The 17,110-nt window shown below is 54.5% G+C and overlaps 5 protein-coding genes across 5 annotated transcripts; 3 read left to right on the forward strand and 2 right to left on the reverse strand.

Moving 5' to 3' along the window:
* Window positions 1–261: 261 nt before the first annotated feature.
* Window positions 262–2,761, reverse strand: CDEST_02471 (Putative AAA+ ATPase domain, ATPase, AAA-type, core). Its single transcript, XM_062918630.1, has 2 exons — window positions 1,317–2,761; window positions 262–1,222 (listed from the first exon to the last, which is right to left on the reverse strand). The coding sequence occupies exons 1-2, from the start codon at window positions 2,632–2,634 to the stop codon at window positions 366–368; spliced, it is 2,175 nt and encodes a 724-aa protein (XP_062774681.1). The 5' UTR covers window positions 2,635–2,761; the 3' UTR covers window positions 262–365.
* Window positions 2,762–7,227: 4,466 nt separating this feature from the next.
* Window positions 7,228–8,529, forward strand: CDEST_02472 (Putative SKP1/BTB/POZ domain superfamily protein; the record flags this gene model as incomplete). Its single annotated transcript, XM_062918631.1, has 1 exon — window positions 7,228–8,529. One exon carries the CDS (start codon window positions 7,228–7,230, stop codon window positions 8,527–8,529), a length of 1,302 nt encoding a protein of 433 aa, XP_062774682.1.
* Window positions 8,530–8,884: 355 nt separating this feature from the next.
* On the reverse strand, window positions 8,885–10,655 carry CDEST_02473 (Putative aldehyde dehydrogenase domain, aldehyde/histidinol dehydrogenase; the record flags this gene model as incomplete). The annotated part of the gene is given in 4 exon segments (XM_062918632.1): window positions 8,885–9,633; window positions 9,700–10,278; window positions 10,370–10,427; window positions 10,444–10,655. 4 exon segments carry the CDS (start codon window positions 10,653–10,655, stop codon window positions 9,040–9,042), a joined length of 1,443 nt encoding a protein of 480 aa, XP_062774683.1. The 3' UTR covers window positions 8,885–9,039.
* Window positions 10,656–11,318: 663 nt separating this feature from the next.
* CDEST_02474 (uncharacterized protein) lies at window positions 11,319–11,862 on the forward strand. The gene has a single exon (XM_062918633.1). The coding sequence runs from the start codon at window positions 11,411–11,413 to the stop codon at window positions 11,654–11,656; it is 246 nt and encodes an 81-aa protein (XP_062774684.1). The 5' UTR covers window positions 11,319–11,410; the 3' UTR covers window positions 11,657–11,862.
* A 2,365-nt stretch (window positions 11,863–14,227) lies between these two features.
* On the forward strand, window positions 14,228–17,048 carry CDEST_02475 (uncharacterized protein). The gene is made up of 2 exons (XM_062918634.1): window positions 14,228–14,866; window positions 14,943–17,048. The coding sequence occupies exons 1-2, from the start codon at window positions 14,349–14,351 to the stop codon at window positions 16,774–16,776; spliced, it is 2,352 nt and encodes a 783-aa protein (XP_062774685.1). The 5' UTR covers window positions 14,228–14,348; the 3' UTR covers window positions 16,777–17,048.
* The last annotated feature ends 62 nt before the right edge of the window (window positions 17,049–17,110 follow it).

Genomic DNA, 17,110 nt, shown 5'->3' on the forward strand with positions numbered 1-17,110 from the left:
GATGTCGGTGACTCGCGCTCAGGTGGAGAAGAAGCTAACAAAGCGCTAGATTACACCCATTAGCCGGCCGCCGGGGAGGTTCCCGGAGTTCCGGCCAGTGGCCCGGGCTGGCTGCTTGTTTGTCTTTTGACCTCATGATGATCAGGGCATACTATTCGCACATTGGTTCGATCAGCGATACCTCACCATGCTTCACGATCCTTCAGAATAGCCTCCGGCAGTCCCAGAACATCGGTTTATGATCTATTTATTTGTTGATCCATATGACAATGAGAAATGTTCACACAAGCTGCCGACGCCGAGAACCCCAACCCATCCCAAGTAACCGTAAGTGGCTTTCAGCAATACCTCACATCCTTCAACCCTCAGTTGTACAGGTCGTCATCGTCCTCCGTGTGCTTCTCCTTGCTCGCGTGCGGGCTCGTCACCCGGATGCCGTTCTCCAGCCTCGCCAGGCTCATCTCGTAGCCCTTGTGGTCGCACCACTTGGCCACCATCTTGACCGCCGTCTTGATCTCGCGGCCGTTGAGCTGCCACTGGCCCAGCTCCCCGACGTCCTCGTCCGAGAGCAGCAGTCCAACGTCGCCGTCCGCGGCGTCGTCACCGCCGTCAGACCCGATCCTTCGCCGCAGGCGGCCCAGGAACTTGCGCCAGATGAGCTCGCGCGCGTCCCGGCTCAGCGATTTGAAGAGCAGGTGCAGGCTCACGCGGCTGCGGAAGGCCGTGTCGATGGTGTTGTACAGGTTCGTCGTCAGGAAGATAATGCCGCGGAAGTACTCGAGCTCGCGCAGGAAGATGGACACGAGCTCGTTGCGCGCCACGTCGTTGGGGTTCCGCTCCGCCATGAAGACGTCGGCCTCGTCGAGCAGCACGACGGCGTTCCACTCCGTCGCCATGCCGAACACGCGCTTGACCTTGTCGCCCAGCGTCGACGGGTCGATGCCGAGGTCCTCGGCCTGCAGGTAGAAGAGCGGCCGGTGCGTCCTGTCGGCGACGGCCTCGGCCGTGAGCGTCTTGCCCGTGCCGGGCGGGCCGCTGAGGAGGATGATGAGGCCCTGGCCCTTGCCCACGATGACGTCCTCCACGGCGTTGTTCCTGTTGGCGAGGCCGTGGTTCTCGACAAAGGACAGGACGAGGTCCTTCTGCTGCTCGTCATAGACCAGGTGGTCGTACGCCTTGTCGTTCCAGACTATAGGCTCAATGTCTTCCACGTAAAAGGCCACTGCTCGATGTTTCAGTACTAAGTTAAGAGACCAAAGCCCGCCGGCTGATCGGGATAGGAAGGGGGTGTGGGGGGGGGGACGGAGACAACGTACACCAGACCTTGTTCTTCAACGCGAACCCCTCGATCATGGGCGACATGAACATCAAATCGCCATCCCGGGCAAGCATCTCCTCCTTGTTCTTACGCTGCTCATGGACGCCGAGATGTTTGCTGACGTCGGCCCCCGTATTCTCGGGTTTCGACTCTTCAGTTCCTTCTTCGTTCTCGTCCTGCTGATGATGATGAGTTTGGCTCTGGCTGACGCGGTTCCGCCGCGTATTGGCGTCGTCCTGTTCCCGCTTCCCCTGGGTCCGCTCGTACTTGTTGAACCCGACAACGTCGACGAGGATTCGACCCTCGACGTTATACTTTCCCTTCTTCCCCACCGCGATGCCGTTGTAGGTACAGTACGTCAAGCCCTGGAGGTCCAAGACTCTCCTGCCCCTGTCGAGTGTCCGCTGCAGGATATCCCTCCTGTTCTCGTGGAACTGCAGCGGGTAGTGGTCCAGCTCGCGGATGGGCTTGTTCCCGGCGAACCGCGGGATCCGCAGCTTGTGGTCCGTCCAGACAAAGGCCTCGCCGTTGAAGGCGAGGATCTTGCAGTTGATGCCGAGCACGACGACGCCTTCGAACCGCTCGTACGCCGTGTCCTCGACCTTGCACAGCATCTCCGTGTTGCAGGCGCTGCTGTAGACGATGGAGCCCCTCGGCAGGTAGGTCCAGGCCATCTTGAAGCTGATGAGCCCGCTGGCCTGCAGCCTGCGCTTCTTCTCGCGCGTCTCGCCCAGCATGTCGTCCAGGGTGCGCACGAGGAGCTGCAGATAGCCCTTGAGCGGGGCGGCGTCGTCGGTCGTCCTGTACAGCTCGAGGATGTCGTCGTAGCAGAAGAACAGCGGGCGGAAGGGGGCGTCAAAGGTGGCCGCGTCGCTGGGGTCGATGTGGAAGTTCTCCCTCTTGAGGATGGGCTCCAGCGCGGCGACCAGGGTTGGGTTCTGGATGCAGATCTGGTGGTAGGTTAGCGAGAAGCGGCCGCCGATGACGGGCTTCTCCATGTCCTTGATCTTGTAGACCTTGATGGCGGGGCGGTCCTGGTTCTCGGCGGCCTTCTTGCTCATCTGCTTGGGCGGGAAGTCGACCCAGTCATAGATGCCGTTGCAGCTGTTCTTGCCCTCGTAGAGCGTCTTGACGGTGGCATCGACGCCAAAGGTTGGGTTCTTGGGCGGCTGTTTCTTGGCGTCCTCGTCCGAGAGGCCGCCCTCGATATCCTTGATGGGCCGGCCGACGTCCTCCGGGCGCGGCAGCAGCTTGCAACGCAGCTGCCAGGCCTTTTCCGAGAGGGCCTCCTTGTCGAACACGTCACCCAAGCCCATCGTGGGAGCTGATGCGGTTAAAATGAGTGGGATATGGGTGGGATATGGGTGGGATATGGATGGAAGTTGGTCCAAGTCCTGGATGTCAAGACCAGGAGAATAGAGGGTCTTTGTAAATGAGGTTGGGTTCTATTGAATCGAGAAGTAAGGAGCCTAAAACAGGAGACGAGATGACAAGACAAGTTGTTATAAATACTGAGGCCTATTGGATGCATCGGAAGCGGTAGGACACCTTGTAAGTTCTATCTCCCATAAGGCGCTCACCATCCAGGACATGTCGGTTCGCCAGCTGCGACTTGTAAGGCGTCCGTAGTTTTAGTCCCAGTGGCTTGACCCAAATCATCCTAAACTCTAGCTCCCGATGCAGGCCTCACTCAGCCCCAGATGCCGGTGAGTCAAGGGCGACCAAAGTGTACCGTGGTCGTGATCAGATCCGTCACTGGACACGGTGACAACTGGCCTGAATATGATTTAGGTTCCCAGTATACCAGAAACCTACATCAGAATAGGGCCAGCACTTCCTGTTTCTATCCGCATGGCCGTTCGATATATCAAACTCGACAGAACAGCTGGTGAGTTTAGGCATCAGGAATGCACATCGCCATGTTGTCATTGTGTTAGTGGATGGAATCGATCAAGGGGACCTGATAGCGGCCATAGGGGGGGATTGGGTACAGGGGACACAGGGGTTGAAAGGGCTGAATGGGGGGGGGCCTCACGTCACTGCCGGCATGCCCAGATAGGGCACGGACTAGTTGGGGCGCGGACCATTGGGGCAGGGCCGTCCAGCGTCTCGCTTAAGCCATTCGACCACTCACAGTCGCCCTTTGGCGCAGCCAGCCCCTGTTGGCGTTGCTCCACTTGACCCCCTATTGCAGCGCCCCCCCCCCCACCCTACGGTTGCCTGCCAGGCACTCACTCAGCTCGGACATGTGTGTCTGCCTCGAACCAACAGCATCATCGTCAGAGCGTACCTCGAGGTTATGTTGTCTGTTCTCTTCAAAGTGTCAGCCGCAAGCATCCGTGGTTGGTTGAGAGTAGTCACTTTTTGCCAGCTTTCCCTTCGACTATTGGCTCAAGGCAGATCAAAAGGTTGATTTGCCAAGAAGTCCCGATGCGGCTGGCCAGCTGTGATGCTCCATGGCGCCATACCATCCCCCGATAGCTACAGCTGTGGTTTTTGTCCTGGTCTCGGCATGGCAGTTCGCCGTGCTTGCAAACGACAGTCTTATTTTACATGTTTGACTTCCCAATGCTCCAGGCCAATAGAGATTAACGAGATGAGCTAGGTAGTCAGATCACAGATAATAAGCTCAGCTGGGGGGACTATTCACCCATCATCTAAGAACAACTTTGCCCACAGCTTGTAAAACGCTCCAAATCCCCATTTTGGACGATATAATAAGAGTATAGAATCCATGCTACTGATTACTTATACTATGAAACACAACAAAATCAAGACCCTGACACACTTCTCAGCTGTAAATCCGCGTGATCGCCGAATTGAGCCACTGCGAATTCCATCTGACACGTCAACACTAATAGAGTAGCATTAACCAAAGATAGCCACACAGGTGAGGAAAACATAGTAGACCGTTTGAAGCCCAGTAATGGTCATAGTAAGGAGTCCGTTCAACATTATATGAGTCTGCAGCAGCAAAAAATTGTATCGTTCCGCTAAGTGGTCGAATAGCAAGATCGGCTACTACTGTTAGATCAGCGTCACCGGAGACCATCAACAAAATTTGCTCCAAGCTTTATGCGCCTTGACAGATTTTCGTTTGGTGTCATGCATCCGCTCATTTGTCTAGCAACGACTTGCACCGTCTTTGATGCGTCATCTATTTATGCTTTCCTCACTCTGCAAACATAATGAGAGAGACTTAGTTGAGCAGGGGGAGAAGTAAGACCGGCTGAAACCTGTAGTTTGACAAACGAGTGTTCATAAGCGACGGCGCCTGAAATCCGACAATGGCTGTCGCGAGTTTCGTAACACGGTGGACGTCATTTCAAACGGCTTGGGTGATCTACTGGCACACGAGTAGCCTCTCGTTGTATCGTCTGTGGAAATCGGCATCCCGCCCGTGGCCGTCGATTATCCGCGTGACACGGAGCGGGTAACCATCATCGCCGGACCCTGTCACAAACGGCACGCTTAGGACTAGGAACATCCATTTGCACATGGGCTGAACCATCAAGTTCAACAGGGACAACATAGATGTCTGTGTGCCACCAGGTGTCTGTTGGACAAGCCCATCGAGGCTAGCGAAGAAAGGAACTTGACTGCGTGACTGCCCCGACCAAAGCTCAAGATATCCTTAAATGAGTATCCTATGATAAGACCCTTCATATAGAAATGAAGGCTTTGAAGCATCGTCGTTGCCAATCTCCGGAACAAGTTGCAATCTGCTATGACCCAATGAATAACGGCGTTGTTAACCTGGCTACGACTTTTGCAAGCGGCCTTCACAGCTAATCAAGTGACGCCAAAGTCCTGAAGATGTGCTGCAGGGTACAACCTTAGGGATCCCCCTTGCGGAATATTAACGGAAGCAACGCCGGGTTCTCATCTGGCCCGCAACGTCGGGTTACACCATGGGTAAACAATGCCCTTTCTTCCAAAGCGTCCGGCGGGTTGTCCCTGCGACAGCCAAGCATGTCATCGCAGAAGCTTTTCTCGTAGCCATCGTTGAGTGAAGCAAAAACGCGAATATATAGCCAATAGTCCTGTGACGCGACCGCGCGTCTGACCAGGAGACGTCCAGTCTTTTTTTCTTCGGATTGCGCGGTAGAGAGAGGCGTCTATGTAGATGACATCATCGGGACTTCAGAGAAGACTATTAAACTCAGACTTTGAGTCTTTCAAAGACGAAAGGCAGAATCCTGTAGTGACATTCCCCAGGAAGGGGAATCAGACGGTCTGCCCTCCTCCCCTTTTGCTTCGTGGGAGAGGGAGTGGAGTTGTGTAAGTTACGACAGCCTCAATTCGCCCCAAAACTCTACAGATATCAAGCACCCCCTGCAGGAAGTATGGCATTCACAGCCTTAGTCGTGTGGAAACAAAAACAATGTCGTGGGTACGAATGTGGGGACGGGCAGAAGCTCTGTCATGCTTACCGGGCACAACAAACAAGGAAGGCTGATGCTGCCGTTGCCCTCGGCCGGCTCACCGACCTTGTCGTCTAAGCCCGCACAAAAAGAAACAGCGAGACGCAGCCTCAGTTCCTGCGTCAAAGGTCACATCGGGGACGGTAGTTTCCACGAGAATATCACCTCCAACGAGACCCAATATCCTTGCCCAAGCCGCTAAAAGCCAAGATGGCCTACAGAACTAACAAGGGTTTCTCTCGTGTGCCTTGGAGATGAAGGGGGGGAATCGCCAAAGGGGAAAGTGGAATTGGATCGGCATCGGAGGGATGCCCTGCCGTCCAAAAGTAGGACATGATACGATTCCTGTTATGGTGTGTGTAGGACCCTGAAAGCGGGGGATTGCGGGGGTCAACCCAACCAGCTTTTCCAAAGTCTTTTTTCCGTCTTAATAACTCGTCGAGGACATCCTTGAGTCTCAGCTGGATCTTGGAGTGTAGATGGTCCTCTGAGTCGGTCCAAATCGTGTGGGCGTAGTGTGTGAGTGTGTGTGTGTATGTCTGTCTGTATTGACGATTCAGGGTCGCTTTGGAAACCGGGAAAGATACAGAGTCAACGGTTAGGGTTTGCCAGGAAACGGGAAATGACGACAACAATGTTTTGCATCCCGCAAGTCGGAGCTCAAGTCTCACAGAAATCACAACTCGGCCCTCCATTATTCCTATTCCAGTTCCTGTTGTTGCCCAAGAAGCCGGGTACGAAGAGCCCTTTTCTCTCCCTTTCTCGAGTCAAGCCCCGTCACCTTGCGGTTTCATCACATGTTTTGTTTGCCGGTGTTGTCATTCATTACAGTCGCGGGAAAATAAGAGCCGCCATCCTGGTCCGGCAAGGGTCCAAACGCCCTTCTTGTTCGTTTTTTCTGCCCTGATTTCCCTGATTTCTTCCGACCTCCCGTCCCACCGTGTTCCTTGTTTGTATCCCACAAAGAACCCGGATTTCCAATGCATCGGCCGGCTTTCCAAGGCCCAGGGTCGCACTGGTTTCGGGGGGGAGGGAGCCTCTCGTTTGCGAGCGGCTGCTTGCCTACTCTTCGTGTACTCAGTACAGATAGATACGGATGCACACTTTGACCCTTAGCATGCCTCGTGTCTTTTTTCGGTTGTTGTTGATGGGACCAACAGGCTATACCGCATTGTTCTAAGATACATTTCGTCCCAATTTCGCAGTCCCCCCCCCCCCCCCCCCCCCCCCCCACTGCTCCATCCTTTCCCCTAAAGTTAGAAAAAGGGTCCGATGCCCGACAAAGACTAGTCATGACATTCCGAGACCTCACGTTGTGATCTGCGGTGCCCTTTATGCGTCTTGAGACCCTCGAAACAAACATCCTCGCCTCGTTCGTTCAACCTGGTGTGGACCCGGTGGGCGCGTCGACTTATTTACCAACCCTCACGCGCGCTCGACATCGTGGCATGTTGTGAGCAGAAACTTGGACGACGAAAATCTCGGATGAGAGTAGCGCCATCCACGATGTGTTCAACCGCCTCCAAGAGCCTTTTTGGCGGCCCGACCTTCTCCTTTGACTCGTTACCTTACCGGCCCATTGACCAGACTGTCATCGGTGGAAGCAAGATGTCTTCCAGCTGTACGGTGGTTGTGACGGAGCAGGTGACAGAGCGCATCACGGAGCTCATCTCTTCGCCAACCATCTACCTCGACGACAGCGGCGATCTGAGACTCTGCGTCGGTGGCGACGTCGATGAGTGCCCGCAAGACTTTGTAGTCTGCTCAAGGGCCCTCGGACGGAATTCGCCGGTGCTGAAGGCGATGCTGTTCGGCGGGTTCGCCGAGTCCCGCCCGGCGGCCGACGATGGCGGCGAGTGGAGAGTGGACCTGCCCGAGGACTCGACCGCGGCGATGGAGATCGTGCTGAACATCGTCCATGGCCACTTCAACCTCGTCCCGGAGAAGCTGCCGCTGATGCGCCTCTACGACGTTCTCACCATCACGGAGAAGTACGACATGACGGTCATCGTCCGGCCCTGGGCTCGCTCGTGGATGCAGGCAGTCCGGCACCAAACCGACAACGCCCATCTGCTCTGCGTCGCGTGGGAGCTGGGCGACGCCGAGGTCTTCGAGACCATGTTCAAGAAGATGACGTACGAGTCCATGATCGACTTGCAGGGGCGGTTGGTGTTTGGGCACTCGGCACGAGTCTGGAAGCCCGGGCCGGAAGGATACAACTTCCCCGTTGACAGAATCCAGTATCTGCGACCGCCAGAGGTATTTGGTGAGTTTGTTCTACACGTAGTTTCGACCAGTTTCAAGACGGACGTTGCATGTATGCTGAGACGGTGCTCCCCCGCAGAAACCATCGCCAAGCACCGCCAGGCCCTCATCTCTGCCCACTTGGACCACTTTGTCATCCTGTACAGATGTCTCAAGGAGGGATGCCGATACATGAAGGGATACTACCACAGCTCCTCGGACGCAGAGGAGTGCAACAGCATGCTCCTCGGGTCGCTGGTGCGGTGCCTCGGGAAGGGCAAGGTCGACATCACCATGCCCAACCCGTGCGAGTCATATCGGGGAAACATCGAGTCCCTGGAGAAGGCAACGAGCGCCGTCAAGCTGCTGACGATCCATCGGCCCTCCCCCGCAAATCAGTGCCTAAAACGGATAGAAGAGGAGTTGGCCAAGGGCGCGGTGACGGCGGCGGAGACGAAAGGGGAGATGGTCGTCGTCCGGCCGGAGCTTCGGGGATACCTCGACAAGCAATCCCAAAAGACGGGCGTCGCGATTCCTGCATAATAGACTTTCTTGGGTATGGGAATATGGGGGTTTGTTTGCCTTCTTGGGAGACTTGGTTTTGGGAGTCGGGGTTACGTCTGGAGTTTTGGGCAGAGTTTACGGGGGCGACTGTAATGAAATCATCCTGTGGAGTTTTTGGCCTTTGGATATGTTTCCGTCCCGTCAATTTAATCGCTCTTCAGAAGAGCTTAATTCGAATGTTGGAACAAACTCTGGCTTCCGCATGGCATCAACACGGGGAAATCGAACATCTTAACTTCGTCTCTGCATGGTGAGATCAGCACGTTGTGTGAAGGAGCACACCGTCACGCACGTCATCATATCGCCTGTCCAGGATGCATTCTGAAGGACAACCCTTGACTTTTAGAAACCATTGAGTGTTTTGTTCCCTTTTCCTTTTGATTACCCTGTCTTTTGATTGCCTGCCCGCTCAAGAAAACGCCGAACCCGTAAACAATCGTTTGACTCGCTTCCCTTCTCCCCTTCAGACCACCCGAACGACGTCACACTTCAGTGAAAGCCAAGGTTGCCGATGGTGACTGACTTGATGTTCTGGTACTCCGCCAGGCCGTACTTGCTGCCCTCGCGGCCCAACCCGCTCTCCTTGACGCCGCCGAACGGGGCCTCGGCGGCGCTGATGAGGCCCGTGTTGACCCCCAGCATACCGCACTCCAGCCGCCTCGCCACGCGCATGACGCGGGAGATGTCCTTGCTGAAGAAGTACCCGGCGAGGCCGTACTCGGTGGCGTTGGCTAGCTCGACCGCCTCGGCCTCGGTCTTGAAGGAGAAGATGGCCGCGAGCGGACCGAACGTCTCGTCGTGCGCGACCTCCATCTCCGCGGTGACCCCGCTGATGACCGTCGGCTCATAGAAGTACCCCTCGAGGCCCTCGGGCGCCTTGCCGCCCGTGTGGAGGACGGCGCCCTTCTTGAGCGCGTCTCGGACGTGGGCGTCGACCTTCTTGACGGCGGCGGCGTTGACCAGGGGTCCCTGGGTGGTGCCCTCGTCGATGCCTCGGCCGAGCTTGTATTGCTTGACGCGCTTGACGAGCTTTTCGATGAACTCTTCTTGAACCTTCTCATGGACCAGTAGTCTGTTGGCGCACTTGTAGTCATGTGTTAGCTGGAGGATGTGTGTTGTTAGACAGGCCCGGGGGACTCGTGTACTTACCACGCAAGTCTGACCGGAGCATCTGAACTTGCAGATCAACGCGCCCTCGACGGCCTGGTCAATGTCTGCATCGTCAAACACGATGAACGGCGCATTACCCCCCAACTCCATGCTCACGCGCTTCATGGTGCCGGCAGCGGCCTTGGTAAGCATCTTGCCGACGCCCGTCGAGCCGGTGAAGCTAAGCTTCTTCACGATGGGGTTGTTGGCCAGCTCCATAGACGCCTCCCTGTCCTTGGTCGGCACCACGTGGATGATGTCGGACGGAATGCCCGCGGCCAGGGCCAGCTTGGCGAGCGCCAGCGCGCTGAAGGGCGTCTCGCTCGGCGGCTTGACGATGACGGAGCACCCGGCGGCGAACGCGGGCGCGATCTTGCGGGTGATCATGGCCGCGGGGAAGTTCCACGGCGTAATGATGCCGCAGACGCCTACGGGCTCCTTGAACGTCAGGACCGTCGTGTTGGCGTACGACGACGGGATCGTGTCGCCGTACGACCGCGTCGCCTCCTCGGCGAACCACGAGATGAAGGATGCGGCATACACCACCTCGCCCCAGGCCTCGGCGAAAGTCTTGCCGTTCTCAAGGGACAGAATCAATGCCACTAGAGACTGTGTCAGCCATGAATGAATCGCATTTTCGGCCAGTCCCTTGTTGCATGCGTGTACTTACAATCGTCGGCGTTGGCGATGACCAGGTCGTACCACTTGCGGAGCAGCGCCCCTCATTCCTTTGCTGTCGTTGACTCGTGGAAATTCGCGGATCCCTTCTTTGCGCTCTCGATCGCGTCGACAAAGTCCTGTCGGCTCAGGTTGGCGCACTCCTGCAGCACCGTCGCGCTGGAGGGCTCGTAGACGGGGAACGTCTTGCCATCCTGTCCGGTTTTCCACTCGCCGGCGACCAGGCCGGAAGTGACCAGCAGGCTCTTGTCCTGGAGCTTGACGAAGACGTCTGCCATTTCGCTATTCGTCCTTGTGCTTTTTCGTTTGTGTCTTTACTTTGATTCGATAGGTGGGGTGGGCCGAGGTCTTGAGCCGGGCATTCAACACTCCCGGGGAACTCAAGCTTATGTAGGCCGCGCAAGACCGCTCTTCGAAAGAGAAGACGGCTTCCACCTAGCCGTCGATCACCCCATGCTTGCAGGGACCCCAGCCGAGCCTCGGAGCTTTGCGGGGCTGATGGAAGCCGGGTGCCGGTCGTGCAGGCCCACCATGAATCCACCGATGCCCATGGGGAATGGGACATGGGATTTTGCACATGTTTTAAAAGTTGGTCTCTGCTGCTGAAGCTAACGGCAACCACGTGAACGAGACCCAACATCCAATACGCGGGCATCATATTCCTGGACGCATTGGTAATTAACTGTTCTCCCCGGCATCGGCTGTCGATGGGCAATCTGAAATCGTGCAAATCGTTGGTAGGAGTAGTTCTCTCATCGTGCCCGGGCCGGACCCATCCAGGTGTGGGTCGACCGGGCCGGCTCCGTTATTGAGGAAGTACCGGCCCGGCCCGGAAGGAGACGCCAGCTCCCGACTAGCCATGTGACCTATTTAACTCATGGTTCCCCGCTAAGTCTGCGGTCTAGACTCGTGGTGAAAAAAGTCCTTTTACTACTGTGTGATCTGTTTGGTGTGTTAGGAGCAATCCTAGAATGTTAGTCCCGGCTTGTAAACCGCTCTCAGCATGACAGTCCTTGTCTGTATTTAGTGAAAAATGATCTGCTGCCTCTGCTTCCTGGTTTTTCCACCTCTGCTACCCTTGCAAACCACACCCTGCTCCAGCTTCTCGTCTTCCACGTCAGATGGCAAGAGCAAGGTATGTGATGGAGGGCTTGGGTGGGGTGACTACAAGACTGGCATCAACCTTTGTTGGAATACGAGACAGGGATTGAAGCAGCTAAGAAGCATTGGCAGTAACGAGGGTAAGGGTTCAAAAGGTCGAAAGCTTTCATGGGGATAGGAACCATGAAACTTGCTTAGGGGTAGTGATGATAATGTTGGCGAGTGAGCGTTGGCGAGTGAATGTCGGGTCGCGTAGGCATGAGGAGATGCATGTTCTGACTTAAGGAGGAGGGTCGTTCAATTGTGCTCATACATTTTGTTGACTACATCACTCTAAATCATAGCCTGTTTTTGTGCTAGTGACACTGGAATGCATAGGTTCCTGAGGAGGTCCTGTGTTGGACACATTTATAAGGAAAGCAACATGGCCTGCCGGGTGCATTAAGGCAACCAACGTCTTTCTGCAATGCAACCTGCATCTTTAGCCAAGGTGCATCGATATCCGCTGGAGCCTTCTTTGCATGTGAGGCCGGCGCAGCATGTCACGAGTTAGAGCACACAGTAAGGCATAGGAGAATAGGGGAGAAAGATGCTTATTCTATATAATGTAAAGAAAACGAAATGTGGTCTAGTTATATACGTCTGATCACGTGAAATGGCACGTGAGGGGACTGAATCGGTGAGCTCTGATATACGAGGGTATTCCTGTGACACAGCATTCATCTGCGTTCACAGACTGTCAACATAAACTGCTCTGCCATCAGCAACACAGTGAAACCTAAGTTTGTCCATGGAACAACACACTTTTTTGTCTCAAACAAATGCCCTTCCCCTTCGCATAAGCAGGAGAGACTAAGGCAAGAGTGAGTAGGAGTATCGCGTACTTCATTGTGGACACTGTTTCCTTTTCTGAGTTTCCATCTCAATACGGGAAACCTCGCCGGCTTTTACACTTCTCAGTCTGCACGGCGTTATTACTAATTTAACTCTTTCATCGCAAACCAAATAGCTCCAACGGAGACTGCCGGTACCTATGGCATACTTTTGCCATGAATACGCGGATATTGTCAAGGAAGCTCACAGGGCTGGCTGTACAAAGTACGCGAAAGTTCGCCGGCTGCCTCTGCATGTACGTTGTAGATAGCTTGGAATCCTAGAGTTACTCTGGTTCGACCAACCACGGTCTTACTTGCTGTGGTATGCGGCACGCTCTACCCCCAAGCCAGGTCGCCTTCCGGGTTAGGCCAGCTTGTATCGCCGTTTTCAGACGGACAGGCGAAGCAAACCTGCATGCGTAGACAAATTGACTGCTGCTAAGCTAAGGTAGTTCCAACTCAATAGTCTACTTGGCGGGAAAACAAAATCTTCGTCTGAAACCACAGTACCTGTAAGTCTCTACAGAGACTTGCGGGATACAAAGGACTGTTGCACCATCTTGCCTTTTGCTACAGGGCTACAGGTTAATCAAAATTCCCACTTTGAGTGGCCAGGTCCATGCCGAAAATGTCCGCGTCATCGCCTCGGTCGTGCCTTGCAACTGCCGCTTTTATGCTACCTTCGTCGTGCCGTATACAGGTAACTAACCTCCAGCCATCATTTTCGACAGTATTGAGGGGAAATCACTAGGACACGCTCATGTAGGCCTGATCTCAGCCTAACAGATCCCTCCTGTACTTTACTGAGGGGATTGCTGAAATGACGTCGTCTGCCAAGCAGCTCATTTGAAGTTCGTCAGCTCAAATGAATCCGCATTCCTTTTCGCTAACCCTATATCCGGGTTGGCGAAACGGACTCTTTCCGCTGGTTCATTTCCCACGGGTTGAGGGCACCCGAGGCTCGCAAGGGCCTTTGCACACCAGCCTCAATCCAGGTCTTTGGCTTCTCTGGCAACTCTTCCGCTTCTTAGATGACATAGATTTGCCTTTCAATATAACAGAAACCGTGGTAAAGTCAATAAAGCTATCAAACTGAGACTTAGGCATGGGGCCTTTTGTTAAGCCAGAAAGTTTGTGCGTGTCAATCGGGGAAGGTTCGGCGAAGTGCGCCTTGTCAGGAGGATCTGGCAACTCTCAACGCCAACTTCAAATTGACGATCCCTTTTGCAGCAAGCCATGAGTCGCTATCCAAGCTACGGGCCATATCAACAACAACGACGCCAACCGAAAAAGGTGATTCAAAATCAATATGCTTATTCTAATGCGCATACCCCTTGCTAACAGATTCGGTTAGAAAGAGTAAGCGGCCATTTTCTTACAGTCTCACAAGCAAATTGGTCTCTCGCTACGACATAAGGTCATCATGCTCTGCGTGCATGGGCTATTTCAAGAAGACCAACAGAGGCAAGTCTGCCAACGAGACACTCATGGTTGATTTGAACGCAGAGGCTGTTTGAATGATCAACCATCTTCTTGTGTAACCAACCCGGCAGCATTGATGGCATCTCGAGTCATTTCTGGTGGTCGAGTCTCGAGATTGGCATTGCCTCCTTGCAGGTGAGGCAAACTGCGTTTCACTAGGTGGCCGACAATCTTAACAGAAATCCTGCTTGACATGGTGAAGGCTTGAAGGACACTGATATGCTTCACATCCAAGACTTCAATTAAACTCAAAATCATCGGACTTGCCGGGAAGTTTAGAGCCATCATCCCAGTTCGCAGCCAGGTTCCGTCCATCTAGGTTAAACTCTGGCAGCAAATTCTCCAACTTTAGCCTAAGGTATTTCTAACTTGTCGTCTCATGTCACTCGTGCGTCTGAGGCGTGATGGTTCAAGCGTGATTGAGCCGGCACCTGATTTGAGTTGTCTCTGCAAACTCATCCGATCCCATCGTGCTTTGACGTGGTCCGGATTTGGTCGCCAACAACATTGAGAATGGCCAAACAAACCTTCGCCAGAGTTCTCGTTTCTCCGAGGGTTCGGCCACGAACAGTTCTCTTTCTAGTTTTTACCATCATCTTGATTCACTTCTATGTCAAAGGATCAAACTCATTTGGTGGCCAGCCCGGGTTCTGGCGTCACGCCGCCCCCAATCAGCCGCCTGAGAAGCCGGCCGACGAACATATTGCCGTACCAGCAGCGCAGCCGACTGCGCATGTCGAGAATTCCGTCGCAATCTGGCACCCTCCTAAGGCAAATAAGGAAGACACACAGCGGAAGGGCGAGGAAGAACTGGAAAATGAGGAAGCAGCCTCGAAGAAGGAGGCGGAAGCCTTGAAGCAGGAGCAAGAAGCCTTGAAACAGGAGGAAGAATCACTAAAGCATGAGGCGGAAGCTCTGAAACAGACCGAAGAGCAGCGGAAGCAACAGGAGGATGCTTTGAAGCACAAGGAGGAGGAGCATGAACAGAAGCTGCGAGACGACTTCGCGAGGGAGTACGAAGCAGCCAAGAAGTGAGTGGTCCAGTGGTGACTGACCGCGGACGAACCGATATCGTGCAGAACTTGGCTAACCTTCCAACATCACTAGACTCCCCGGCAGCGATGCGATTTACGGCAACACCATCAAGACCTTGACGGAAACGGCCGCGAGAACAAGTGCGCAAGAGGCTCGCCTCCGAGCGTCGAGTGATGAAGAAAAGCCATGGGCGAATCACCGACCTGTTCATTTCAACCCTTACCCTGACTATAATGGCGAGGACTGGAAACAGGCTAGACGCGCCAAGTATGTGCCATGCGTAGGTGCTACCGGTGAGCTGGTGGAAGATATTCTCGTCTTTAAAGGCCGGCCTGCCAGATTCCCGAAACCGCTCTTCGGCAGCTTCGACGTTTTCGAGATGGACGGAAACCTCTGCTATGAACGCGAGACGAGGCTGGGTCCTTACGGTTACGTACCGCAGCTCAAACCGAACAGCTATCCCGTCGACTGGGATTACGTCGACTGGGGTAGCCTTCAGGAGAAATGCGTCAAGCAAAACGCCGCCCGGTTCGGTCCAGGGAAGCCGAACAGATTCATCGACACTGCATACAGCAACGACGGAAAGAAGGTCGGAAGACGAACTGAGGGGCAGGAAGAGAAAAGCACATCTGGGTCAGAGGCTACAGAATCGCCGGCGGCCGAGTCTCGGACCGCCGTCCTCCTACGGACGTTTACAGGCAAAAGATACACCGAAAACGACAAACAGGCCATCAGGTCTCTGATCTCCGAACTTTCGCTCCGGTCCGGCGGAGAGTACCAGGTTTTCCTCCTCCTGCACGTCCACGACCGGTCGGTCAACCTCCAAGGCGACAAGACGGCATACCAACACGTTCTCGACGAACACGTGCCGCTCGAATTCCACGGCATCACAAAGCTTTGGAACGACCAGATGGTGTGGGACATCTACACGGCGCTGACCGAAGACGATGAAAAAAGCGTCCACCACGCGCAGTGGTTGTCGGTTCAAAAGTTCAGCATGGACCATCCCGAATTCGATTACATCTGGAACTGGGAGATGGACGTCCGCGTCGTGGGACACAACTACGACTTCCTGGAGCGTCTGCGAGGGTTCTCGAGAAACCAGCCGCGAAGAGGTCTGTGGGAGCGGAACGAGCGCTACTACATTCCCGACTTTCACGGTTCATACACGGACTTCCGCGACTACGTCGAGCAGCAAACCCACGGTTCGCAAGTTTGGGGGCCGCCCGAGGTCCCATTTATCAACCCTGTTGGACCCAAACCGCCAACCAAGAACCCTGGAGACGATCCGTTTTCTTGGGGAGTTGGTGAGGAGGCAGACCTCATTACACTGGGCCCCATCTTCAACCCGGTCAACAGCAGTTGGATCTTTGCGGATCACATCTGGGGTTACAAGGACGAACAGCACCCGGCGACATCGCTCCCTCGGCGGTGTACGATTGTAACGCAGTCTCGAATCTCGAAGCGCCTCCTGGATATTATGCACGTCGAGAACCTCCGCGGAAACCACATTGCTTCAGAGATGACGCCGCAGACAGTCGCCCTCCTTCACGGCCTGAAGGCCGTCTTCGCCCCCCACCCTACATGGTTTGATCGACCTTGGAACGGCACGTTCCTCAACAACTGGTTCAACCCAGGACCGAACGGTGAGAGCGGCGGTCTAGGTAGTGCGATGGGCTATGGCAGGGAGCGGAGATATCAGGGCATCACGTGGTATTATCGAGCGGAACCCCCGTCAAGGTTGTACAACAACTGGATGGGATACATCGATACCGACATTGGGGGGCATGATTGGGAGATGACCAACGGCCGGCCTTGCTTGCCACCGATGATTCTGCATCCCATCAAGGACGTCAACCCCACAGGCCCAGGCTTTGCTACCAAGTTTGAGCTCTTTTATGGATGAGCACAATCATGGAAGAAGTTATGATTGTTGAGAAGGTCATCCTCTATAACAATTGGCATAATTGACAAGAGGGTTAAACGGCGGATGGGAATGAAAGATTTTCACTACAAAGGCGTCTCAGGGGATCTACAGCCCGGTTATGTATAGAAGGCGAAGAGTGAACACGAAGTCGGGCTCTGTATGAAAGTCCTGAATAGAAAGTCACTGGCTGCATTGTTGTGTTTTGGCAATGATTTAAAGATCGTAGAAACAGGTCATAATATTAAGATCGTGAGGCCTAACAGATTCGTAGTCTTCACGGTTGACATGATAGCGAGGCCGCTGATACGTCCCT

This window comes from Colletotrichum destructivum, chromosome 2, assembly GCF_034447905.1.
Source record: "Colletotrichum destructivum chromosome 2, complete sequence".
In the NCBI taxonomy this organism is placed as follows: domain Eukaryota; kingdom Fungi; phylum Ascomycota; class Sordariomycetes; order Glomerellales; family Glomerellaceae; genus Colletotrichum; species Colletotrichum destructivum.

Bases quoted from the DNA above. Each gene is read 5' to 3' on its own strand.
- CDEST_02475 (XM_062918634.1), top strand. From the start codon at position 14,349: ATGGCCAAACAAACCTTCGCCAGAGTTCTCGTTTCTCCGAGGGTTCGG. The intron at 14,867-14,942 runs GTGAGTGGTCCA...CAACATCACTAG, and splicing joins GAGTACGAAGCAGCCAAGAA to ACTCCCCGGCAGCGATGCGA.
- CDEST_02474 (XM_062918633.1), top strand. From the start codon at position 11,411: ATGATCTGCTGCCTCTGCTTCCTGGTTTTTCCACCTCTGCTACCCTTG.
- CDEST_02471 (XM_062918630.1), bottom strand. From the start codon at position 2,634: ATGGGCTTGGGTGACGTGTTCGACAAGGAGGCCCTCTCGGAAAAGGCC. The intron at 1,223-1,316 runs GTACGTTGTCTC...AACATCGAGCAG, and splicing joins GTTGAAGAACAAGGTCTGGT to TGGCCTTTTACGTGGAAGAC.